The sequence below is a fragment of the Dipteris shenzhenensis genome, chromosome 21 (genome assembly GCF_047967505.1).
Source record: "Dipteris shenzhenensis isolate YYH24624 ecotype China chromosome 21, Dip_SZ_1.0, whole genome shotgun sequence".
NCBI lineage: Eukaryota > Viridiplantae > Streptophyta > Polypodiopsida > Gleicheniales > Dipteridaceae > Dipteris > Dipteris shenzhenensis.
The window spans coordinates 47422949-47449917 of NC_141616.1; the positions used below are offsets into that span (position 1 = coordinate 47422949).

The 26969-nt window shown below is 47.1% G+C and overlaps 1 protein-coding gene across 2 annotated transcripts in view; it reads left to right on the plus strand.

The window, feature by feature from the left end:
- APC6 (anaphase promoting complex 6) overlaps positions 1-26969 on the plus strand; it is a 72655-nt gene that overhangs the window by 39227 nt on the left and 6459 nt on the right. For both annotated transcript variants that reach the window (XM_087392715.1, XM_087392716.1), the window contains 3 exons: positions 3925-4004; positions 4415-4596; positions 4710-4835. In XM_087392715.1, coding sequence (XP_087248841.1) covers positions 3925-4004; positions 4415-4596; positions 4710-4835 — 388 coding nt within the window. The remainder of the gene's footprint in view (positions 1-3924; positions 4005-4414; positions 4597-4709; positions 4836-26969) is intronic.

A 26969-nucleotide genomic window follows, 5' to 3' on the forward strand; every position in this document is an offset into this window, starting at 1 on the left:
AAGTGGTATCCAACAGAGTAATCGGTCTCCAGTAGCGAATGTCTAACCGATTCCTCCCCCTCAAGGTCAAAGAAATCCAGAGTCGAAAATGTCGTAAACTGGAAATGAAATGAAATGGAAGGAAAGGCAAGAACCAAAATGAAATCACTTAAATGACCAAAAGCTCCACTAAGTTGATTGATGTGACAAGTGAAGGTGCAACATTCATATAGAGTGGACACACACACTCAAGTACCATATGTATGTGGGATAACTCCCAATATGCCACATGGCACTTTTGTAGGCTAATGAGAAGAGTTCTTTGATCATATATAGGCAAGTTTGTGATTGTGTTCTTCGATGATATTTTTGTTTATAGCCAAAGTAAAGAAGAACACAAGCAACATCTCATGCAAGTGATGGAGTTGGTGTCATCAACGAACATGGAAATCAAATTGATCTAGCCAAAGTGAAAGTAATAAAGGAACGGTGTGTATGGGTACCTTCTTAGAGGATGTTTTATTACTTTTCTTGGTTTACGCAATTATTAAAGAAGGCTCATCTTGAACTTCTCCAAGATTGCATTTGTCACTTACTAATTTCCTTAAGAAGTAATTTGTGTATCATTGGGATGATAGTTATTTTAGTGCCTTTGAAAATTTAAAGACTTACTCTAATGTCTGGTCTTGAGTAAATCTTGTCAGACTTCGAGAAGTCTTTCTTTGTTGTATGTATGGATGCTAGTGGTTCGTCCATAATGCAAGAGGGACATCCTATAGCCTTTGAAAGTTGGAAACTTCAAGGTGCGGCACTTAAGTGCAGTACACATGAGAAAGAATTATTAGCCATAGTTCATGCCTTGAATTTATGGCAACATTACCTTTATGGGTCCGACTTTAAGGTTAAAATAGATTGCCAGAGTATTAAGCATTTGTTCTCCCAAACTGTAGTTTCACCTTGGCAAATCAAATGGGCTTCATATCTTGAAGGGTTTGGGCAGCCTGAATTAGGATACCATCTTGGTAAGGGGAATATAGTTGTTGATGCACTAAGTGGTAGACCAAGTTAGTTATGTTTCAGTAGTAAAAGAGCAATCTCTTAGTATGATGAAGAACACCTACGAAGGTGATAAAGGATTCGGGACTACTTATGATGACTTATTTTAAGGACAAGGTGATTCTCTAGAGGGATATGCAATTGATGATGGGTACCTTCTTAGAGGATGTTTTATGTGCTTACCATCCACCTTTCGATCCCTAGTCTTTGAAGTGATGCATAGTGGTTCTTATGCAGGACATTAGGTATTAGAGGAACCATTGCTATTATTGAAAGACATTTCTATTAGTGAGCATTGAGAAAGGATGTAACTACTTTAGTTCAACAATGCTTAATGAGGTAGAATTGAAGAGTGATCATGGCAAGACCCCTAGATTACTTCAGCCTAGTGAAAGATGGGAATATATTTTTATGGATTTTGTGTTAGGATTCCCAAAGACTAAGACACAAAATGAGCCAATTCTCATGGTTGTAGATAGGCTTAGTAAGCAAGCACATTCGTAAGAAGAACATCACAACTATGGAATCATTAGGGAAATCTTTAGATTACATGGATTACCTAAGCCTATTACATCGGAGTGTTGACAAAAACTCAGTACAAAGACTTTGTGTAAATGGATGCTCAAGTATGTGTGGGTGTGTGGATTTGTATGTATGAGCATATATTTATACTATGGTCTACACCCAATGTTGGGCGCTAATGATGTCATAGTAGCTAGTCCCTGATATGCGTGATGGAGTTTATGGTTTTCAACCTTATGAGTGACTATCATGAGATTGAAATTGTACTATGTTGTGGTTTTAGAGGATGAGTTTGGGCATGTTCCTGGATTCATCTAGATATATGCTTCGGCCGTATTAGCGGACATGCAAATTTCACCTTGTGAAATTTTCGGCCATGTTGCAGCCTGCTGGTATTGCTATAATTCTTTCTATATTAAGTGGTGCATTGCCCTATCAGCTAGATTTAGATGCTCGTCTGGGAGAGACTAAAATGAAATAATTTAGTCCTCACAAGCAATTCTAGCTTGAATGAAGAGATTTTGGACTACCTTTTTATTATCCTTCTCCTTTAGTGCCAACCTGAGTCTGCCCTTCACCTTTGGAGTCTGACAAAAACTCAGTACGAGGACTTTGTATAAATGGATGCTCAAGTATGTGTGGGTGTGTGGATTTGTATGTGTGAGAGCATATGTTTATACTATGGTCTACACCCACTGTTGGGCGCTGATGATGTTAGTGGGGATGTCATAGTAGCTAGTCTCTACTATGCGTGATGGAGTTTATGGTTTTCAATCTTATGAGTGACTATCATGAGATTGAAATTGCACTATATTGTGTTTTTAGAGGATGAGTTTGGGCACGTTCTTGGATTCATCTAGATATAAGCTTATCACATTGGACAACGATCCTAAGTTCCAAAGCCACTTTTGGTTAGCTTTCTTTGAAAACTTAGGAACTAAGTTACAATTCTCTACTAAGTGAGAGCAATTTCACCTCTATCAGAGTTTTCCTTATAGCAACTCCATCCAACTCAGCTACTGCAAGGCACCGTTTAGAAGATAGGATATTGGCTGCTGATCAATTTTCTGACGATGTGCAGAAGGTACTCACATAGGTTAAAGTGCACATACATCAAACTCAAGAAGTCTACAAGAAGGCTGTGAACAAGAAGCAGAAAGATGCACAATATCAGAAAGGAGGTTGGGTTTTTTTGAAGACTAAAAAAAGGCAATCCTAGGAAATACTAAGTTTATGAAGCTAGCAATGAAGTATTATAGACCTTTTCCAGGTTTCCGATATCCTGCACCCTTCTCTTATCTACACCTGTTATGATAAATTAATGAACAGAAGTCTTGCTTCTTCCTGGGCATCTCTCAGCTTAATGATCATCTGCAAGGTTGTTACTGTAAAGACATGACTTGCTCTTCAAGGATTCATACTTCACCAGTCAAGGCTAGTGTTAGTTCCCAATGTTCTACCTTAAGGGCTCTTTGCCTTGTGTCTTGTTTCCCTTTCAGCCAGCTTGCATACTCAACCAAGCATTTTGTCACTCCAACTTTCTATTTTATGGGTTTAATTACACTTGAGCTTTCTTTTAATGCCAATTTTGCTGTTGTAAATACATGACTTGTTCTTCAAGGCTCATTTTTTTCTTCCCTTTTACATTTTGACTCTTCTCACTCTGCTATGTTAGCCTAGCTGTCTATCCTGCAGGAGGTATATGCTCTCCTGTTTCATCTCACAGCATGACTCAGACATGATTTCAAGCACAATGACACTGCATTGCATTGTGCTTGTGCCATGGAAAGGTTTATGATATTCCCTGCTCTGTCCTCTCTGGAGCTCTCTGAAATCAATGCATTCCCTAAGAATTCTGTATCTTTACATGAATGTATCACAACCTTGCGTTTAATCCTTATTTGGAATTTCGGACGTGAATCTAAGACATAAATATTTATAAATACAAATATAAAAACACACACACATGCACGCGCACACGTTCGCATGTGTGTGTATGTATGTATGTATGTTGTTCCCATACCATGTGTGAGGCATCAGTCATGCATACCTTGAGCTCCTCGTGGGTACAATGGGAAGTCCTGGTGTCTTTGTAATGTATCCAAGATTTGCTTTTGATGGTATCATTCGCTTCTTGCTGAGGAGTTTACTTATGGCTGACGTGAGGTGGCTCGATTGGGGGGAGAGAGAGAGAGAGAGAGGGGGGGGGGGAGAGATGCATATGTGCATAGATGCATGCAGTTTGATCTTCCCTCGTACACAGTTGCTAGCATTTGCGTGCATGTATGCTGAACATACATGCTTTTGTACTTCTTTCACTATGTTGACGTTTATGTGTTTTGTGGAAAATGTACTTTTTGCCTACAGAGACAAATGTGCTTTCCTCATTGAAATTTGATCAAGAGGATCGGTGGCTCTTCCTTCTTTATTCTTGCCATATGAAAAAGGTGAGCGGTTGGTGGATATATTTGTTTTTCCATTACGTACTTGGAAAGCTTTTAAAATTTGGTAGGTTTAGACATGAGTAGAAAAGGAACCTAGGGGAAAGTATGTAATATTTATAACCTTTTTGCTCATATGTAAGAATGGTGATAGGTCCCATGTAGCATGAAGAGGTGCATGTGAGGTTTGTGCAACATGTGATGATAGGAATGGGAATCATGCACATTCAACAAAAATGGGAATTCTATGTAATTGTTGTCTTCCTTGCTGCTTTTTGAAAGTGAATAGGATGAAATTAAAAGGTAGAATCAGTTGAAATCACTTGCTCATTGTATGTCATCTTTTTCCTAATATTATCAAACAGGCATTAAATTTACCATAACGTATTTGCTTTTGTTGTCATGTTCCCAAACAGTATGATCAATCGAGTGCAATTGAGTCAAAATTCTTGGAGTTGGAAAGAGAGTCTAGTGACTCCTGCTCTGATAGTGATGGTGTGGTTTGTTTGCTCAAGGAAAACTCTGATTTGATAGCTTGTAAATCTGACTATTATTACCACAGGGGGGAGTATCAGAAGTGTTATGAAACAACCAAAACGTAAGCTCATTGTAGCCATTGCTTTTGACCAAAGAAGGTTTTCTTTCTTGTAAAATACTAACTTCAAGGTCTAGAACTTTAATGCAAGTGCATTGTTTCTTTTATTTTTGCAGGCTGCTGGAAATGGATCCTTATCACTTAAAGTGTATGCCTACGCATTTAGTTTCTGCTTTGGAGCTTGGTCGCAAAAATGAGTTGTTTTTGAAGGCGCATAGTCTAGTCCAAGAGTACCCCCAAAAGTGAGGATATACCAGTGCTTGTGTTAAGTCTGAATTTGTTGTTAGAAGCTTACTTGATGGCGTACACTCAAAATTCGTTAAAGCATAGTTTTTTGGCAAATGCAACATTCATGCACGACGGCACATTCATAGAGATTGTAAGCACGTGTATATGGAGATAAATAGAGAAATCATGATACTAGGTCAATGGATTGAGTGTTTAAAGTACCTCTATGGGCAGGTTCGTCATGTCTTGTAGAAGCACGTGCCAACTCAATGGATAAGATGGAGTCGACTACACACACACACACAGACACAACCACTTTTTTTTGGGGTGAAACCACTGTATTTATATCAAGAAAAAGTTTTTACAAGGAGAATAGTCTAAGGAAAATACTCTTTTGAAAAATCAAAAGCAGTGGGAAAACACCTCTAAAGATGATGCATCCAAGTCATCATGATGACAAGCATCATACATAGATTGCCGTAATGATGTTCTAAAAAACTCATAAGGTTGGAGCAATGACTGCCCCAAGAACACCTGATTCCTCTGCTTCCAAATGGTCCATAGTGCCAAGAATCTGACCCAATGAAAAAAGAGAGAGTATTGGGCCTGTACTGTAGTAAACTTGCCAAAGATCTAGAAATATTTCCCAAAACGATGACCAGGGAAACGCAGTCGAAGACAGTGGGAAATAAACCTTTCCTGCAAGATTTTGTCTTTCAAAAAAGCTCCATCTCATGCGACATGAAAGCATTGATGTCTTTGGAATTCCAATGTAAAAGCGGCAGATAGAATTGAACATGAGCCATAACAATGGATTGTACAATTCTGAGGTGAACATGCAGAGGCCATGTAGATAATTTCCAATAATCCAATTTCTTATTAAGCTTCTCAGACACCCCTATACCATTTGCTGTTTAATAGTAATATTCCAGCCCATAGGATAGCCCAAATGCCTGACAATTTGATCAAGAGGCAAAATTTGACCAAGCCAAAGAAGCGAGTGCCAATCGCAAGCTTTGAAGGGCAAAAGCTTAGATTTGTCAAAATTAATATGCAGACCAGCAGCCAATCCAAAATCAGAAAGAGTACTCATGAGAAGCCTAATTTCAGCAGGACTATTTTGCGGCATGAGAAAAGAATCATCAGCATACACCTGTGCCAAAAAAGATTGAGCTCCAGGTAGTTGAAGACTATGCATTGAGATAATCCATATATAACAACAATGGATGTGTAGCAATGGCATATAACAAAGCAATGAAGGAGCAACCTTGCCACACAGATCTGAACAAAGTCCAAGGCCTAGACAAGTGTCTGCCAATTATGCATTGAGCAGTGTAAGCTGAATATAAAAGATAGATGACATGGATCATTTTAGATCCAAAACCCATTCTAGACATGGTACTAGAAATAAAATCTCAGTGAACGTGGGGCTAAACAAGGCCACAACAAGCCCTGTTTTGCCCCACTAATGTTTTTTTTAAAGTAATTACGAAAGAATGTTGTTTGTTACAAAATTTCCCTTGTGAAAGGGGTGATACAAAATCACTCAAACGAGCCGAGAGACAGAAGCATATACATTAATATGGTTTCACTCTTAGGGTACAAGCTCAAACGTCCCATCAGCGGAGGTGAGCGGTGATGACAAGGGATTTGGCTTACATGGCTTCGACGAGGGCCAGGGATCAAACGTAGCTCACGAGGGCCAGGGATCAAGCCAGCACAACCACGACAACGACGAGGACGACGTTGACGATTCAGATGAGCAGCATAAATCTTGGATGCAATCCATGATGCAAAATCCCCTTAACTCTATACACAATCATCTTAGCAAGGAGCTTATAAATAACAAGCATCAGAGTGATTGGTCTGCAATCAAAGAAAGTTTCACACAAGCGTTTCTTGGGGACCAATTTCACCATGCCATGCTTCCAAGCACGAGGAAGGTGTTGCTTCTGCCAGGCCAAATTAATCATTTTCAGAAGAATATCTTTCAACTCAGCCCAGAAAGCCACAAAAAATTCCACTGTTAAACCATCCCAGCTTGGAGATTCGCCTTTTGCCAAATGTGGTAAAGCATCATCAAGTTCAGTGGCTGAAAAAGGCCTTTCAAGATCTGCAGAAACATCGGAAGTCATGATCGGAGTGACACAATCCAGAAATCTGCACCGCGCTTGTAACTGATCAAAAAAGAACACAGGCTGAGAGAAAATGTGTTTGAAATGCTGCACACAAACATCTTCCAATTGAGATTGAGAGTGCCATCCTGATTTTTAATTCTTTGAATTGATTGTCTCTGTCTTCCTGCATGCAAACTCTTGAAAAACGATTTGGAAGAACAGCCTTTATCCAACGACGGCTTAACCCTAGCTCTAATTTGCCATTTACGAAGCTTTCTTTGATCATCTTGAGTTCAAAAAATTTCGAGCTATTGAAAGAGTATCTAACTCATTAGGAGTAAGATGTTTGTCATGACTAATATGAGTGAGGCATTGACATTGATGCTGAGCCCAATGTCTTTTTTGTCGTAAGTCAACCATATGCCACTTGCCATAATCCTTAATGATTAACTGAACACGACAACCGCAACTCTCCCATGCATAATCCACATCCTCATAAGCATGCAACCGAAGAGGGCGGATAGCAAGTTAGATAGCTTCCTGAAATTGCTTGTGTGAAAGTTTGATACGCATTGTTCATGTGAAGCATTCTAGCACTTGATGGCTGCAAATAATCTACTGTGTGGGCAAAACATAACTCCAGCCATAAGGGAGCATGATCCAACAGTTGAAGAGAATAGTCAACCCACAAATTATAGGTGAAAGCATCAAACTCCGAGGGCATTTCTACTGCCTCTTCAGAGATAGCTATGGGATTTTGTCCCAATTCCTCTCCTATCCAGATCAGAGATGCTTGGCAGGCTTCATTCATGAGGTAGTCAGGTACCGTGGGAGGATACTTTGATCACGGAGACAGGAGTAGACATCTTCCTTGCCAAATCCCTCTCAGAGCTCTATCACGGAGTTCTTTCAGCCATATCACGTGGACTCCCCTGAGACGAGACCTTGACATGATCAGGACCTAGAGCCAGTGACTCGACTGCTCAGACAGAGGACGGACACGCAGATTACACTTGGGGATATCCCCTCCATGTTTCGCATTGGAGCCCGACCGACAAGGGTTACTGTAGTCCTTGTTAGGCGTAGAGCTATGACCAAGAGATGTCACAAGACCGCACCCTCGAGTGGTCGACAGCACTCTATCGCTGATTTCATGCCATGACTATGTTGTACTTAGTGCTTAGTACTACCGTTCTGAATTTTTGTGCATTCTGCATTAGTGTGGATGCTCGTTTAGTAGATCCACCCTCACAGCTCACTTGTATCAGGATTTTCACAGTCTCATAGACCCATCGGTAACTTCCTTTTTTTCTCACCCTGGCCTGCTCTCTCTCTCTCTATCTCTATCTCCCCCCCCCCCCCCTCCTCAACACGATGTTTGTAACAGGGGTATCTCCATTGCAGTTAGATGCGGCATTTCATACAATCACTTATCTATACCATGTGCGAGACTATGGCTCCTGTACTGTAGGGTGACGTAGGTTATCTTGGTCGGCGTTGTCCTCGTCTATGGCATTAGCAGCTCAAGGCGATTAGACATGTTGGTATGCACACATTTAAATGGTTCGAGCGATTGGGTTTCCATATAGATAAGTTGCCACCCTTTCAGTATAGCATTGACGCTCCGTTTGTCTCATTTTGGGACATCCGAGAGGATTTGCTCCAGCTACACATATTCAAGACTTGGCTGGGATCCTTGTGAAGCTGAGCTTCTATAGGGACAATGCATTGCCTACACATCTCCGAGGAGGGGTACATTGTCCTGCGGGGTACCCTCAGATCCACCTACCACACTCGCTTAGGATTGCCATTGGGCAATTCCGGGTTTCATCACATTGACTCCATATCGAGAGTGGGCGGACAGAGGGGATTCCCAGAGAGAGTCTTATCTTTACACTGTGTGATCGGCATGAGGTCTAGTCGGAGGAGCACTTTGCCTTCCGTTGCCCAGCCTACTACGAGATTTGTGGGCGATATTACTACCTCTTTAGAGATGGCTTCGGGCCTCTTTCCAGGCTCCTCTCATACCCAAAGGAGAGGTGCCTCACGACTTTCATTCATGAGGCAGTCCGACATAGAGAGTGTCTCATCAGATCACAAAGACAGGGATGGGAGACCTTATCAGACCCATCTTAGAAGGTGATCACGGAGTTCTTCCAGCGAGATCACATTGTCCCCCCAATCACAAATAGCAGGCTAGGCAGAGACCCTGAGACCAAGACGCGACACACTCGACAAAGGACATATGTGCATATCATGCTCGTTGACATCTCATCTATGTTTAGACCTGGGATACAGCCAACCGGGGTTACTGTGGCGCTTGTCAGGTGTAGAACCTCTGCCAGGAGATCACGATCGGCTACACTTCTAGATAGTAGACAACAATCTATCACGGGGTTTTTGCTTGCACAGCCTCTTGCTTTGACGTTTTGTGCCGCGTGCGCGCTGTGTTGCATTGTATTGACTATGGTGACATTGATGATCATGACATTGACTATGTCCTACACAATTCTTTAGCATGAGTTAGGATGCTCATTTAGTAGCTCCACCTTTTTGCTCATTGTATCAGGTTTTCTATCAGTCTCATAGACCCATCGGTCTTTAGTAGAGTTTAATAAAGTTTTTTTCTTTCTACATTTATCTTAACCTTTTTTTGCTTCCATAGCTTTTCAGCTCCTGCTTCTTGCTAGCTCTCCTTGCCATATTGTGCTTCTTTCTACCAAATCATCATCCCTAGCCCCTCTAGGACTTGCCCTCTAGTTTTGCTGACTTGGAAGACAATGTTTGCATGTAGGTTATGCAGAAAAAGATCTAGAATCCAAGTTGTCGTGTATTTTACGGAGCTGTTGCCATCTTGCGACATTTGGTGCTCTCAGGCACTATATTCTTGGTTCGTACACACAGTTTTGAAGGAATATGTAACAAATAAATTGATTTCTACCTTGGAATTCTTTTTGTATCTGAGTGTTGAAGCTGTGGCTATAGGGTTTTCCTAGCTCAGAGTGTAACAAGGGGCTAGTTTAGCTGGCTGTATAATTAGTGCCAAGTAATCTTGGCTAAGCAGCGGTTGCCAGTTGCACTTTTGGGTATTATCCCGCATATGCAATTGTAAAACAGTTGCTACAGTGATTTGCATATGTTTTTGCGGATCTTCCCCATCACGTACCTCCTCAAGAGGGATATTGACCAATCAATTAATCTGGAGCCAGGGTCAAAACCAGTGAATAAAGCACCCTAGAGGCTCTCAAAGGCTGAAAGAGAGGAGGTGGCAAGACAAATCCAGGAGCTCTTGGACAGAGAATTTATCACTCACATCCAGTCCCCTTTTCCTTCCCTTGCTTGTCCTCTTGGTGAAGAAGAAAGATGGTTCTAGAGGATGTGCATTGTGATTACAGGGATCTTAAAAAAATGACTGAAGAATAGTTTCCTATACCAAAACTTGATGACATATTAGATGAATGAAGGGTGCCAAGTTCTTTACAAAGATTTATTTAATATCAGGCTACCATCAAATAAGGGTGAAAGAGGAGGATGAGCAAAACTGTCTTTAGAACTGAATGAGGTTTATATCAGTCAAAGGTGATGCATTTGGCCTCACTAATGCTGCAGCCAAGCACTCATGAATAAGATCCTATGAGCTTACCTTCTTTGATGATATCCTTATATACAGTATTATAAAGAGGAGCACGTGATGCATGCTAAGCAATTTCTATAAATATTAAGGACACACCGACTCTTTGCCACAGCAGACAAATTTACATTTATGGCAAGTGCGGCGGTTTTGTCAGCAGTAGTGGAATTAGAGTGGACCGCAATAAGGTCCATTGTGTAAGTGAATGGTCACGCCCTCAAAATACCACTCAGTTAAGGTTTCCCTCTTTCTATAGGATGTTCATCAACCACTTGCTAAAATAGCAGCACATCTTACCGACCAGCTTAAAAAGGAGGCTTTCTTTTTGACAGCAAGCGCAGAAAAGAGTTTGCAAGACTTGAATTCTGAGCTCATGGAGAAGATGGGGGCGGGCAACACTGTGATGGTCATCTGGAAGCTGGTTGAGAGATCAAGCCTAAAGGGGGGAAAGGGAGGGAAGGGGAGGGTGCGGGTGCAGGGGGAAGGATGATGTATGGAGTTTCCGTGGCATAAGCCCGTCATAGAGCATTGATGGTTCTCGGTAGGGATGGTTTACTGTGGTCTCCTAGCTATGGCCTTGCGTCAAACATGTGCCACTATCACTCCCTTCGGCCGTACCTTTGGCGAGCATGGAGAAGGTCTCCTAGTCTAATTTGTGCCTCAACCCGCAGCAGAGTGTGCCATGTCTCTCGCTCTGGTCCTCGGATTTGTCGTCTCTCTGAGCTCTACTAGTTAGTGCTGTCAGGTTGGAAAAACTCACTAATCATGCTCTAAATGGAGTCTGGCTGTATATGCTGATCACGTCTTTGCGTCTTGAACAAATGCTTCTTGTGTTGGATGGCCTCATGGATGACGGTTGCCAAGCATCTCTAATCTTGGTAGGACAAGAAGGTAGATAGGGGTCGGAAACCATCCCTAAAGAAAGTGATATTAACCTTGGATCTCATAGCATATAGGGCATTTGAAAGCAAAGTGCTCCTCTAACTCACTCTCCTACTAATCACATAGAGTGCAGATGCAACCCTCTCTGGGTATGCCCACTGTCCGTCCACTCCAATGCGAAGTCAATGTGATGAAACGTGGAACTGCCTTTCGATATCTTCAAGTAGTGAGGGAGATGGATTCGTTTGTATCCTAGTGGATCAATGAAGCCCTCTGCTGAAATCCGTAGCAGTGGTCTCTGTAGAAGCTGTGCTAGCCATTGTAAAGCTTTAGGGCTGTGTGTTTGACCCCACTGGTAGTGAAAATTGTGCAGGAGGCAAGGCGTGGTAAGTGCAAGAGATCAGGTGCTAGTTGGTCAGGTACATCATGTAGTGTGTGTGAATAAGAGTGCCAGAGTGTGGTGTTCATAAGTGCAAATGGGGATTTCAGAGTTTTTTTTTGCGCAAAAAGTAGTGCTAGTTATATTACTTGAAAACGAGAGTACAAGAGGGCCTAAAGGCCAGCGGGCTGCAATCACAAAATGGATACAGCCCGAGGAGCCAAAATGCTAATTACAAGCCTCTCAGGGCATAATCATCAGAGAGTGGACAAACAGCCACGGTGGGGGGGAGTAATGCCACTGAAGACTCTGAGCAGAGTGCTGGAAGAACAGCTCTCGGTGGTCCCAGTTGCGAAGGAAGCGCCTGTTGGAGAGGTCACTGCCCCATCTGTAAGCCCCCATATGAGGAGAGCATGGGGGGGGTGAACCTAAGCACAAAAGCGTGGTACCCAGGTACCAGTGAAGGGACTGGCAGAGGCAGCTCAAGGCGTCTTCATGGCAGGATGCAGTCACGGAAGAAGCGACCTGGATGGCAAGGGTTGCAGGCAGGATCTCGACCTGCAGCAAGCCCTGAACAAGGCGCATTGACAGCAGCAGGAACAGCAGTACTTTGGGGCCTGGAAACAAACCTGGCAGGCCAGCACAGCAGGCTGGAACAGGCCTCACATGGAGGCAGACAGTGGCGCAGGGTCACGCAGCAAAGAGGGGGATCAGAGGCTGGACTGGACCCTATATTTATAGGGCATCTGCCCTTGAAAGGTGGGCCAAGGGCCCTTGTAATGTGTGCCCCAAAAGGGCAGCCCACAGTCCCATAAATAGGGAGCTGTGGGTCGGTTTTGGTCGGCCAGGGGCAGGTGGCTGAACCGACCAGCAGTCGGCCCTTTCTAGGGCTGCTGGGTCGGTTGGCTGGCCAGGCCCTTGAGGGCTATATAAGGGGGCCATTCAGGCCTCATTTCACATCATCTGGAGCAGCAATTCCACCAGCAGAAGGAGCAGCAGCAGGGCTATCTTTGGGCCTACAGTCGGGAGGAGAAAGAAGTACCTTGTGCTGCAGACTTAGCTAACAGGAAGCTGCCCACCTAGACTGGTTTCCAGACAGCAAGGTGGAGAAGATCATTCTAGACAGAAAGTTTACTTACGCTCGAGGTGGAGCACGCGGACTCTAGTCTAGAGATAGCCAGCAGATAGGAGAAGGACTTTGTGGTAAGATCAGAGGACCACACCATTGGTGGGACTCTGGATCTGTCTCTTTTGTATTGTGTCCATAGTTGTGGACGGAAATATATTATTTTGGTGGTTTCTCTATCTAGTTTGGTTCATTGTCTATTCATGAGTCTGCACACCTATTGAATGCACATAAGTAAAGAAGTTTGTGATTCCACACCCACACCGCACACTGTGTGAGCTCCTGGGCATTATTTCCGCTGCGTGTACCCTCTGTTGGGTCTTTTCTAACTGCGCCGTCTCTTTTCCTTCCTTGGCCAGGACTCCCCTTGAATCTGATCCCACTGACCCTTGAGCGTGTGAATGATCGTGCTCCAAATGTCTGCTAGGGTCTGGGTAGCAGAAGAAGCCTGATCTCCTAAGGTCTGCGCGCATCTGGAAGTCCAGATATGCCAGCTTGCAATGCTTCCTATGATCTCCCAAACTGGGTGCCGAGTCATCGCTCCTGCATCTGTCTCTGTCAGATGCCAAGGGAAGCTGTCCATGTATGCCCAAGTGGCCTGCGTGATGAAGAAGACTGGATCCTGCCTAGAGAACTCATAAGCCAAGTGATGTCCCATCTCGGTGCTGTACCAGCAAACGGCTCCCCAAGTGACCGGTCCTAGCTCGGGTGCAGCCCTCACTAAGATTCCCACGACTCCCTTCCAAACTGTCTGCGCATGAAAGCAGCTCCAAAGGCAGTGCTTCAGGGACGACTCCTCTTGAAAACACATCTGGCAGTGCCCCTCCTGCCCCATCTGCCTCAGCCAGCTGCCAACTGGTAGCCCCTTGTGTGCCACCATCCAAAGAAAGTAAGAGATCTTCCTCGGCCGCCAGCTTGCCCAAAGAGTCTTCCAGAATGTGCGAAGAAAGACCAGAGATATCCCTTGGGCATACCAACTATGTGCGTGTGTGGGTAGCCCGCACTGGATAGCCCCAAGAGCACGCCTACCAGTACGCGCACTGTAAGAGAAGAAGGGGGTAGGGTTCTCTGAGGTCTCCAATGGTGGCCAGCGCCACTCCCCTGGGTCCCACTCCACCTCTGTCAAGGAACGGCCCTCCCATATCCAGAGTCTCCAGTCCTGGTCCTGCATAAGTCTCTATGCCACGTTTTCCCTTGCAGCCCTATGATGCGAAGGTGCTGCCAGGGAAGCTGGGGGTCGATCACGGCCTCTCTGCTCTGGAGGCGGCTATCATCGGCGACGGAGAAGAAGTGGATCGAGGAGTCTGAGAAAAGGCTTGCAACCACCAAAGGGATGCCCCGGGGTGTGAACTGTCCTAGCTATCTCTCATCTCCCGGGAAGAGCTGTCTGGTGACCATGGGAATCCTCCAATCTGTAGGAATGGTAGCATCGATCTCCGCTCGCCGAGCCTGGATCCCACGTGCCGTACCTACTATTGCTGCCAGCTCGCCTAGGCTCAGCTAGCTGTAGACGTCCCTCCAAACCCGGAGCGAGGGCGCGGGCCCACGCGCCCAGAGAGCCCAAGGGATATGGGATCTCTCTCCAAGCTGGCGACCTGTATCATCTGTCGCCTGGCTACTCCAGATCAGGGGCTGTCTGTCTATCTCCTCTCGGCAGCTAGGGGAAACCTGGGAGAGGTTGTGTCGCAACTTCCTCCAGACTAAGACGAGGCTACGGAGGAAGGGGGAATGGGGCTGAGTCAATGGGGCAGAAGTGAAGATCCACCGGATAGATGGCTGCCAATCACCCCCTCTGTGGGGGGTACACGCGCTGAGACCATGCTGAAGCAAGAGCTTCCACGTTTGCCCTCTTGGGGTCAGACCGCGGATGACTAACTTGCCAAGTAGTGCCCGACTCTGTAGTTCTGGATCTATGATGCCAAGGCCGCCCTCTGTCTGGGGGAGAATGATTGTCTGCCAGGCGACCCGGGCTCTAGTGGTGCCGGAACCATCTGAGCTAGACCAAAGGAAGTTCCGCACCAGTCTCCTCAGCTGGGCTAACACATGATCTCGAGGAACACCAGCAAGAGGCCACATTCCAAGCGGTGGCAAGAAGGACCTGGTTGACCACAAGGGCCCTGCTTGCCAAGGATAGCCGAGCCGTGCTCCAGAAGGCTAGCTTCCGTCGTATGGAGGCTAGGACCGGTAAGAACTGCTGAGTCAGCGTGATGTCCAGGCCTACCTGGAATCCTAGGTATCGTGTCATCTGTCCTCTAGGGATCCAGCGAAACCCCAAGAAAATACCCCACTGTGAGCTGGCTCCCGGATCCGTAAGAAAACCAACTGACTTATGCCAATTGATTTTCACCCCAGCGGTTAGGCAAAAAACCTCTAAGGACAGTCTCACTCGCTCCAGTGACTCGATATCATCCTGCACATATAGGGCTGTGTCGTCTGCATACTCGGAGTCCAAAAGTTTTGCATCGTCTCGAATAGGGAGACGCATCCCGCGAAGACCAGTGGTACGGGCTCGTGGTCATGGCCTCCGCAAAAAATAGGAAGAGGTAGGGTGCAAGTAGGCAGCCGTGACGCACCGAGTGCTGGAGGGTGAGTCTCTCCCCCATCCTGCCGCTGATGATAACCCGGCTGGAGGCCGACTTAGTAGAGGCTAGCAATACCTCTGATCCACTCGTTCAGAAAACCGAACCGAGAGAGTGTACCTTCCAAGAAGGACCAGTCTACCCTGTCGTACGCCTTCTCAAAGTCAAGGAGTATGGCAAGGTGCTGGCCACTGTGCTGGGCCCACTCCGTCGCCTCTGAGAAAGTGAAGATGTTGTCCAAAATGCTGAGATCTTGGACAAAACCAGTCTGGGTGTCATGGATCAAGTCGTGTAGCAGGGGGCGAATGCGGCTACTGATCATCTTGGCGAGGATTTTTTAGGCAGTCGGGAGGAGGGTGATAGGGCGCCACTGTCTAATCTCCTGACGGTCCCCCCCTTTGGGGATGAGGCAAATCAAGCCTGTCGCAAGGCTCTCTGGCATCTGTCCGCTGGAGAAGATATGCTGGAAGGCTGCGAGCAAGGGCTGGTGGACCTGCTCCCAGAAGGTGGTGAAGAAAGCTCTAGAGAGGCCATCCTCACCTGGGCATTTCTGCCCATCAATAGCGCTCACCGCATCCTGCATCTCTGCCACGGTGTAAGGGGCGAGAAGGGAATCACTCATGCTAGGCTGCACGAGCAGTGGTGTATACCTCCACACCTCCTCCCTGCATAGGCGGCCACGAGGGTGTGGGGGCTCCTGCTGGAACAGGGATCTGTAGAAATCTGTCGCCAAGTCCCGGACCTCGTCGTGATCTGTCCTGACACTACCATCGTGCGCTCTAAGAGATCGGAGCTGTTCCCCTGTTGACCTCTGGCCATGAGTCCTGAAGAACTCTCTGCACATCCTGTCGCCTTTCCTAGCCCAGAAGGACTTGGAAGCATGAAACGAGAACTTTGAACGTCGCTGGATGATCTCCTCTAGCATGGCTCGGGCTCGAACCTCCTGTCGTCTGAGCTCCTCAAAGCGTGGAGAAGAATGCTGCATCCGCTGAATTGAGTCGAGATCTCGTCTGAGACCCCTCTCCTTCGCCCACCACTGCTGCCTGACCTGAATCGCCTCCTGCTGACAGATGAGACTAGATTCGGCAAGCGCCTGAGCTACCTGTGCTGCCATATCCCCCATGGGGTCCCAATCCTGCTCCCACAGGTCCACTATCCTGCTGCGAACTGCTGCTCTGGAGTAGATGGAGTCTGGGATCCGGCATGAGCGTGGAGGTGAGGAGTGAGAGGCTGAGTCCATGACTAGGATGACTGGGGCATGGTCAGAGAGTGTCATCCCTAGAACCACTCCTGACTCTCCACCTCTGCCAAGCGCCCAATCGCTGACATAGAAACGGTCCAGCCGCTCCAGAAGTCTGCCTCCCTCCCTCCTGTAACCCCAAGAGAAGTCCAGACTCCCTGTCCATCTGCGAAAGGAAGGCTCCCTCCAGCTGTCCCGACCTCCCACTGCGAACATGAAGGAGTCCCAATCTGCCTGCTCCACTCGAGCTATACTGAGGAACTCTGGGCCCCGTCCTTGCTGATCCTCTAAGGTCTCAAGGTTGTTGAAGTCCCCTCCTACAATCCAAGAATCCATCTCTGGCAATAAGTCTGTCAAAGAGCTCCAAAAAGCGGCTCTCCATCTGAGGTCGGTCGGGGCATAGATATTGAGGATGCCGATACGGGATCCCTCAATATTCAAGCCCACCCAAAGCGCACGTCCTGGGATCAGGGTGCCAAAACCACACACATGTTGAACTAGAGAAGCGTCGATGGAGGTACAGACACCCCCGCTGCTCCGCTGCTCGCCAATCGAAGGTTCCCAGTAGGTGTGGGAGCGTCCTGTGAGGACCTTCCCACAATTACTGGTCTGAGAAGCCGAAAGCTTGTGTTTCTGCAATAGGAGCACATCTACCCTTCCCACCAAGGCTGGCTGGAGCTCTTGTCTGAGCACCATCTTCCTGGGGTCGCGGGTTCCTGATGAGTGGAACCCATTGACGTTCCAAAAGATAATGCGTATACTCATGAAGAGGGGAGATGGGCCACAAACAGCTGTCTGCTTGCGGTCGATGTCGAGGTGGTCGGAGGATGTCCAGTGTGCAGACGAAGGCACTTCTGTGAGGGTTTCGAAGGAGAGGCTGGATCATCGGAGCCATCCTCTAAAACCTTCAACAGAGGGGAGAGGCCCTTCGTCCCATGGTGGTAAACTCTCTCTAACCAGCTCGACGCCTCTGCCAAGGAAATACTGTAGAAGCCCGCTACCTCTGAGGTCCTCCATGGGCGGAGCCCTTCTGCGTAGACCTACTCCAGAGGCAGCCGAATAATGACCAAAAGGCGGAATTGTTTGGCGTTGTGGCGCCATCTCAGACGAACGTCACCCTCCTTCCACTGCTGCTGAAGAAGCTCCGCTGCTCTCCTACCGATCCAGTCCTGCACCTGCTCCTGGGACTGATCTCGAATCGTCTCCCAAACATTTTCATTCGTCCATTGCTCATTCCCGTCATTGGTGATAGTGAAGGAATAGCTAGGACCATCGTGGGGGGCAAGGATGGACACCTTACCCTCCGCCCCCTTGCGGAGGAAGAAGATGATGATGTCTAGGCATGCAGGGAAGGAGCCAATACCCGCTGCATCCAGATAATCCGAAGGTCCTGCTCGGTAAAACTCCAAAGGTAGAGCTCTAGGAGCAGCCCTTGGGTGTGGGGACGAGGATGAGGAGTTTGAACCAGAGAGAGGGGTGCTGGCTGTCGAACAAGCTGGAGTGGTGCTGGCCTTCTGCGGGGAAGGGCCTCTCCCCTCCGTCGGGCCAGGAGGGATAGGCGCGGGGGAGGTCTGTGCTGGCTTCGGGGCTGCAGGTGGCGCAGGCGGAGAGGGGGGTTCCCTCTGGATCATGCTCGAGGAAGAGAGGGGAGCGGAAACCACCGATGGTGGGGGGGATCCTGGAGGGGGTGGAGGTCGGGGGACCAAGGAGGTGGGAGGAGGGGAGGGAGGGCGGGGTGAAGGATGAGGGGGAGGCTGGCTGATCTTCTCCTTCCCTTTCTCCTTCCCCTTACCAGGCTGTTGCTGATTGGTGACCACCGGGGGGGGCTCTTGCTGTAGATGGGAAGGCTTTTTTGTTCTTGCTTTGTTTCCTTTCCGTTTTCTTTTGACCTCAGTCCAGCCTTCCCCTTCGGGAGGGGGTGTCAATGCCTGGCGGGGGGGATCCTGAGTTGCTTGGATGGGGGCCTTCTGAGGTTCTGTCCTCGTGAAGCGAGGGCAGGAGCGCGCCTGGTGCCCGAAACCGTGGCATCTCAGACACTGATCTGGGCGACGAGTGACCATAATGCGTTGCATCACCACACCTGTGTCCGTCTCGATCTCAAACTCCGAGGGGATACTCTGCGGATCTAGGACCGCCACTTTGACACGTGGCACCCCTTGGGCTGCCGCCGCATCAACGTAGGTGTCCTGCATGGGCCAGCCAAAGTGCACCCCCAGGTCCTTGATGATCGGGCGAAGCTCGGTTGCGAGGCCTGGGAAAATGAGGGTGAGAGGGGGAGAACAGTGGAAGAGAGCAAGAGAGTGAGAGTGAGAGAGAGTGACACTCTAGTGCGGGTGTGAAGAATGATGAGCCACACCACAAACTCACTTGTGTTTTATTAGGATTAGGTTTACCCTATGACTGTCTTAAGACAGTCATAGGTGTCCTATCTTTTAATGAAGGGTTGGCAATGTGCCTTTACCCCAACAACCTCCCACCTAAAGGCCAATGTGTCTAAAGGGGAGAAAAGAATAAAAATTACAGCAATATACAGTTACTGTATACAAGACCATAAAATAAGAATGGTCTCAACCTAATCCCATGATGTGGCGGCAATGTGCAAACCGCTCTGTAGGCAGGCTCTTAGTGAGCAAATCTGCAGGATTATCATCAGTGTGCACTTTCACAAGCTCAAGTCGCTTGTCTTCCAGTACCTCCCTGATGAAATGATATTTCACTTCTATGTGCTTGGTCTTCTGATGAAAGACCGGATTCTTTGCCAACATGATAGCACTCTGACTATCACAATGCAAAACTGGCATATCTCCTGTAATGCCCAAATCTCCCACCAGCCGAGTAAGCCATATTGCTTCCTTGCAGGCCTCAGTGGCTGCAACATATTCAGCTTCTGTGGTTGACAGTGCAACGCATTTCTGCAACCGAGACACCCATGATATAGCACCTCCTGCAAATGTGAAAATATAACCGGTAGTAGACTTCCGGTTATCTGCATTCCCTGCATAGTCTGAATCTGTAAAACCATGCACCAATGCATCTTGCCTACCATAGCATATGCACAAGTCTTTGGTACCCTTGAGATACCTCAAGACACCTTTCACTGCTTCCCAATGCCGCTTGCCTGGATTTGCCATATACCTGCTGATGACTCCCACCGCAAAAGCAATATCCGGACGAGTGGCAACCATGGCATACATCAAAGATCCAACTGCAGATGCATACGGAACCTTGGCCATTTCAGCCTTATCATCATCTGATCTGGGGCTGTCCTTACTGTTGAGTTTTAAATGTGGAGGCAACGGGGTACTAATGGACTTCCCCCCCTCCATTTTAAACCTCTGCAGTACTTTGTCAATATACTCTTTCTGTGACAGAAACAAAAGTCCCTTGGACTTGTCACGAGTAATACGCATGCCAAGAATATGATTTGCATCACCCAAGTCTTTCATGTCAAAAGACTTATGCAGTTGTTTCTTCAAAGCACTAATCTCATGCTGAGATTTACTGGCAATAAGCATGTCTTCCACATATAGAATGAGTAGCATCAAACTGCCATCCTTTGCCCGTTTGGTGTACAAGCAATGATCGGTCTCACACCGATGATACCCTTGGGACTGCATGAAGGCATCAAACTTCTTGTACCATTCCCTTGGCGCCTGCTTGAGTCCATACAAGCTCCTCTTGAGCTTACACACAAGCTGTTCTTTCCCTTTAACAGCATATCCCTCTGGTTGACTCATATAGATCTCATCATGAAGATCTCCGTGAAGAAAGGCTGTCTTCACATCCATCTGACATAAATCCATGTCGTCATGAGCAACAAGAGCTAACACTGCTCTCAAAGTAGTCATCTTGACTACCGGGGAAAAAATCTCATCAAAGTCAATGCCCTTCTCCTGCTTAAATCCCTTGGCAATCAATCTGGCCTTATACCGAGGTAAAGCATTTGAATCCACTTTGACTTTGTAAACCCACTTGCATGGCAAAACCTTTCTGCCTGTAGGTAGCTGCACCAAGTCCCATGTATCATTCTGAAGTAGGGAGTCAATTTCTGACTGCATGGCTTTCTCCCACTTCTTTTTCTCTGCTCTTCCCATAGCTTCCTTGAAGCTGGAAGGCTCACCACAATCTGTCAGCATGATAAAATCAGCCACATTATTGGCTCCTGGAACAAACCTGGCAGGAGGCCGTTGTGCACGGGTGCTCCTCCTAACAAAATGTTCCGGATTAGGCTGCTGTCCAGCCTGTTCTTCATGCATGACGGGTGGCTGTACCACCATATCTGGCTGTACTACAGCCCCATCTATTTGCACATCTAGTGGTGCATCACTGGCAAAATTATCTGGCTGATTTTCAGCCTGTATACCCTCTTGAACAGGGTGATCTGCAGCAGGCTGCTGCTGCATATAAATGGGCATTCTTTGCTGTCCAACATCATCATAAATAACCCTCCTGTATTCCACAGGTTGCACGGGTTCCTTGTGTACACAATCTTCTTTAAAGATGACATCATTGCTGCGTATAATCTTCCGTTTAACGGGATCCCATAACCTGTACCCCATTTCACCTTCGTCACCATAACCCATAAAGATGCATCTGATAGACTTTGGATCCAGTTTGGTGCGTAGATCTTTGCGTACATGAGCAAAGCACTCGCAGCCAAATACACGTAAGTGCTTATATGAGGGTGGCTTGCCAGACCACACCTCCTCTGGCACTTTCAACTCCAAAGCCTTATTTGGTGACCTGTTAATAATGTGAACTGCTGTTTGCACGGCTTCTGCCCAAAAGCCATGGGGTAATGCAGCATAAGACAACATACATCGAACCTTCTCCTGAATAGTTCGATTCATCCGCTCACTTGCACCATTTTGAGATGCATTATGAGGAGCTGTGAGTTCCTGTTTGATGCCCTTAGCTTGGCAAAACTGCACAAAAGCATGTGACACATACTCACCCCCATTATCGGATCTGAGGCATTTCAACCTACGACCTGTCCGATTCTCAACCTGAGCGACAAACTTCTTGAAAGCATCTAAGGCATCTCCCTTATGCTTCAAGGGAGAACAGTGGAAGAGAGCAAGAGAGTGAGAGTGAGAGAGAGTGACACTCTAGTGCGGGTGTGAAGAATGATGAGCCACACCACAAACTCACTTGTGTTTTATTAGGATTAGGTTTACCCTATGACTGTCTTAAGACAGTCATAGGTGTCCTATCTTTTAATGAAGGGTTGGCAATGTGCCTTTACCCCAACAGAGGGTAACTGGATGGCGAGGAATGCGAAAGCGGGCATCGAAGTCCACTACACTGAAACCCCTATACCATGGGACCATAAGGATGATCTTCCCACCCACAGAAGTAGGGGATCGTCTGACCATATCGCTCGCAGCCTGTGCTGAGGAGAGCTTGAGCCAGAAGATACCACATCCCATGAGTGCAACCTCCTCAATGTGGTTGTCCTCAAGGTAGAGGGTGGACTGCAACCAGTCCCTGATGTCTGCTCGTGAAGGGGAGTAGCCAATGACTCTCCCATAAACGGATGTCTCGGAGAAGTCCGTGGCGGCTTGCTTCACCAAGGAGACCTGGTGCTCTGTCAGTGTTACGCGGTAGGCTGATGGAGGGGGGGGTGCGTGTGGGCCGCCGGTTTCGGGCTCTTGGCCGCCATACCGCATCGACAAACTGCGAACGCTCCAAAGTCGGGGGAAAGAGAAGGAAACGGCAGAGACGAAGGAGGGGGGGAGTGGTACGGAGGCGGGGGAGGGAAGAGGGAGGGATGGAGAGGTACGGGGAAGTGGGGGGGGAGAGGTGTGAAGAGGGAGCAGGTGGCGGAGGGAAGGAAGGAGGAGAGAGGGGGGGGGCAGCGCAGCGCAGGGAGGGGGAGAGGAGGGAAAGGGAGGGGGTGTGGTAGCGCCGCACGAGAGGGGGCGAGGAGGAGAGGCGAGGAAGGAGGGGGAGGGGGGGGCAGCGTTGCGCCGCAGCGGGGGGGAGGGGGCGGGGGGGAGTGGTAGCGCAACGCGAGGGGGGGGAGGCGGGGAGGGAACGAAGAGCGGAGAGGGGAGGAGCGGAGCGGGGGGGAGGTGGGGAGGGAACGGAGAGGGGAGGAGCAGAGCGGGGGGGGACGGCGGGCAGAGAGGGAGGAGAGGGGGACGGAGGGCCGCGGCGGGAGGCGACAGTGAGGGAGGAGGGGGAGGGGAGGGGCTGCGCAGCGCGAGGGGGGGTAGACAGGAGCGAGGGAGGGGGGGGCGTTCGCAGGAGCTGTGAATTTCCTTGATTGTTGATTTCAGAGTTATTACTAAGCTATTTCTTCTAGTGTACCAGACGACGGTACTCGCATATCGTCTCGTCCTCATTGGAAGACAATGCTTAGTCTCGGATCTGAGTTGCTGGCGTAAAGCCTTACACTCATCATTCTACCAACTATTATCGCAAGGTACTAAAGAGATGGTGGGCAAATGGAGCTTGTGTGAAAAGTGTGTGGGGAACTTCATGGGTAGAGTAGGTGATGAGAGCTGCTCAATCCTCTAGAAGCGGTATGTGATCAACATATGTGAGTAACGTGGAAAGGTGTGCATAGTACATATGTGAGAGACTATGATCAAAATGTATGTTGTGATATGTAGTGTGTGTGTGAGCAGTGTCGTGGTATGCGTTGTAAAATGTGGGATGGATATAATAAAAACAAGTAAGTGTGATCAGCTCTTGGAGGTGGTGGTGAGATAGAGAAATATGTGATATGTGAGGTGAAGGCAGGGGATCCGATGAGATAGTCAACTATACCAAAGCCCCTCCCATGTGGGAAACAAGTGAAACCATTTGAGGAGAACCATCGATCTAGACCATTATAAATGATAAGATCATGTATCCTACCCGTGGGGAGTGCAGCCATAGGATGTGACTAGTGCTTGTCTATCTGCAGACATCCCAAGCTTGTCTAGATCAACATCTGATAATAAGATAGAATCATCTCGAAAATCTAGAAGCGGTACTCGACTTGTGCCCGTCCTCGCATCGAAGCGCCCCAAGAGGACAACTTCCCCTTGACTCAAGAAATCCATGATGCCCAGGTATAGGGATGCGTATTGTGAAGTCTTAGTCTCCTCGCATAGGTCTCGAGTAAGGTTTGAGGCTTAGGGAGGGAAGTAACATATTGCAATGAATATTGCAATGAGAGGTACTCTCGAGAAGGGCATTGAATCCAAATCCATAGAAATCTGACATGTTTGTCGCGCCTCTCAAATGGGGATTGTCCCAACCATTCCTTGAAGTGAAATGCCTCCAGCTTTTTTCTCCAAAGTATACAAAATCTCCTTCCTCCAATCATCAATGAAGGTCACAAAGTACACTAAGTGATGGGCTAGTTATATTACCGCCAATATTTGTGTGAGTTAATTGCAGGACACTGTTAGCCATGAAGTTGGCTTCTACATGCAGCTATCCATAAAGCTCATGCCATAGCCTTTTGGAGTCGATGTTGGCCTGAATAGTCAAGGCCATCATCCTATAGAGACCCTTTTCGAAATATACCCCTATCATGTTCTCGTCGAAGATCTATCTTCATTCTATTGCTTGTGATTGCACAAAAAGAAGAGAATGATATGTAATGAACTACCACTCCCCGTACTCTACCTTGTCTACTCGAAATTCGGCCTCCCAAGCGTATCCACTTACTATAGGCAAAGGGCACTCTGGGCTCTAATAGGTCTCTGTGTAAAAGGCTATATCTCATCCTATGTAAGACTGTAGGGAAGCTAATTGATGACCGTTCGGGGCCTATTAGGAGCTGCCCACCTCAAACCATTGTCGGCTTCCCCTCCTTGCGGGCCACATCCCGCTGCTATAGAAGGGTGTGCCACTCCTCTACCTATAAAGAGATAGCCAAAGTTAGGGCAAGTTTTGCTTCACAAACTTTGCATCTCCTATTTAGAATTAAACAGTAGAAATGTGCCAATATACATCCTTGGCAGGACCTCGAAGATACCCATTATTACTAATGTGGTAATGAAATTGGAGGATGTTTGGTATATAGATTGTGGTGCCACCAGCCACATGGCCAAAAAGAAGGGAGTAATACAGCTTAGTGCAAGGTGTAGCATTGTAGGATTTACCACAAGCATAGGTGAGACAAAGGTATTAGCTGATGTTCTTCTTGCTCCCAAACTGTGTAAATGAAACTCGAAAGACATTGAATTTAGAGAGGAGGAGAATTCTTATTAACACAGTTTAATCATTTTTGCAACTCAAAAGGATCAGCATTAGCAATGATAGCTCTTGCTCCATCAAGGTGTGCTTTCTAGATGGTACATGAGGACTTTAGCACATCAATTGATCATTCTTGGATTCGATTCAGACCGCTTGGAGGTCTTAGAGATTATGAATCCAAGACAACCAATCTCACTTGCTTTGATAACTTTCAGAATTTGCTTGGTTCGGACCAAAACAATAGTCTAGATATTGGACATTGAAGGGCGGCCGTCGGGGGGGAGGGGATACTCCATCGATTGTAATGCACCTAGATCTAAATTCTTTCTAGTAAGGGCGGCCGTCGGGGGGGGGAGGGGATACTCCATCGATTGTAATGCACCTAGATCTAAATTCTTACATGACGATGATGCAAGGAGCATTAGGATATGTGATGACTGGTGCATCTCCATCTTGTATTCTTCCACCCATCTCATGGACAGCTACAGGGGGGTGACATGGTACCAAGATGGGTTGCCATGGGGTTGTTGACATGGCAATTGTGTAGATGTTGTGGCACTACCGTATATCTGATGTGGTATCTATACACAATGAGGAAATGGATTTGATTGGTTGGCAGTAACACTGTAGTCTGTTGATCATGTGTCAAGTAACTTGATGTGATCGTCGAGTCAACCTGTCAAGTTGGCTGATGTGATAGGTCAGCCACATGTCATATCGGGATGCTAGATGTTAACGCTCAAGTTGAGGCAACATGACCTCGGAAGGGTCAGTCGACATTTTCCTTTGTAAAGAATCAATGTTTGTATTATATTTATTTGGGCTTCATGTAAATGGTCAAAGGGGTTAATGTCAAGGTCCTTGATGAGGGTGACAAGGCACTGACTAGATGGGTCTAAGGCAATGGATCTTAAATGCATTAAGTGGGAAATGTGCCTAGGGGCAAGTGAATAAATTAATATCCCAAGAGAGGGGTTGTAAATATGCTTTTAAGAGGTACCCTAGAATGTAGACATGTGGCATACTAGATCCATCTGGGGAATTGGGGCTTGGTGGAATATGCAAGTTGGAGCCTTCACGTAAGGTGTGGTTTTGAGAGTTTGCTACCACCGAGAATTGGCTGGGAGGAAAAATTGAGTGCCTGCCCCGTGATTGATCGTTGGCTAGGGAGGATTGAACAGGTGGTACGTTAGCTGACTTTGACATTTGGAATCAGAGCGTTAGGTTACAAAGGTGCAGGAAGGCTTGGTCAACGAGCTCTCTGTGTATGAACGTATAAAGGCACCTACATCGGGATGCTAGAGTGGTGATGTCGAGATTATCCTGAAAGGCAAATGATTGTAATATCCACGGCTGCAAGCAGGAAAATCCGGACGTGAAAGGTTTGCCCGCTTTAAAGGAGGGTGCGATGGGTGAAGCGTATCAAGTGGTTGGTATTGCTACCTCAAATTTGCATGACGCATGCGTAGTGTGCGTTTGAAAAAGAAGCTCTCTATCGATATCCACCTTAAGCTTGAGCAAACGTTGAAAGGTGGAGAGATTTGTGGGGAGCCTGTCAGACCATAGAGGTTGCATGGATGCAGGAGTTCACGTCGTTGTTATAGTGTTAGTTTGCAGGTGGTTGGTGAACTCGTTCGTGATCGTGTGGTTGACGGATGCTATGCCCACATGGCTGTTCATCGCTTCATTGTACAACTTATTTGTTTAGCAACACACCAACCTTAGTCTGTTGGGAGCCTCGTGTGCAGTAACAAAAGAGAGGCTGGAGCCTGGGTATTTGTTTATAACGGCTGATCTTCTCTTGAATCCAACGTAAAGGCAGGTGGTTGCAGGACAGATCATAAATACAGATTGGGAGTGGCTTACAGGGAGCTTGGTTGCAATACAGTTTGCCCAAGAGGAAAAAAAAAAAATTGATCAAGGAATTTCCGTCGATCACTGACGGAATCCCGTTTTTTTCGTCCGAATATTGACGGAACTTGACGGAACTTGACGGAA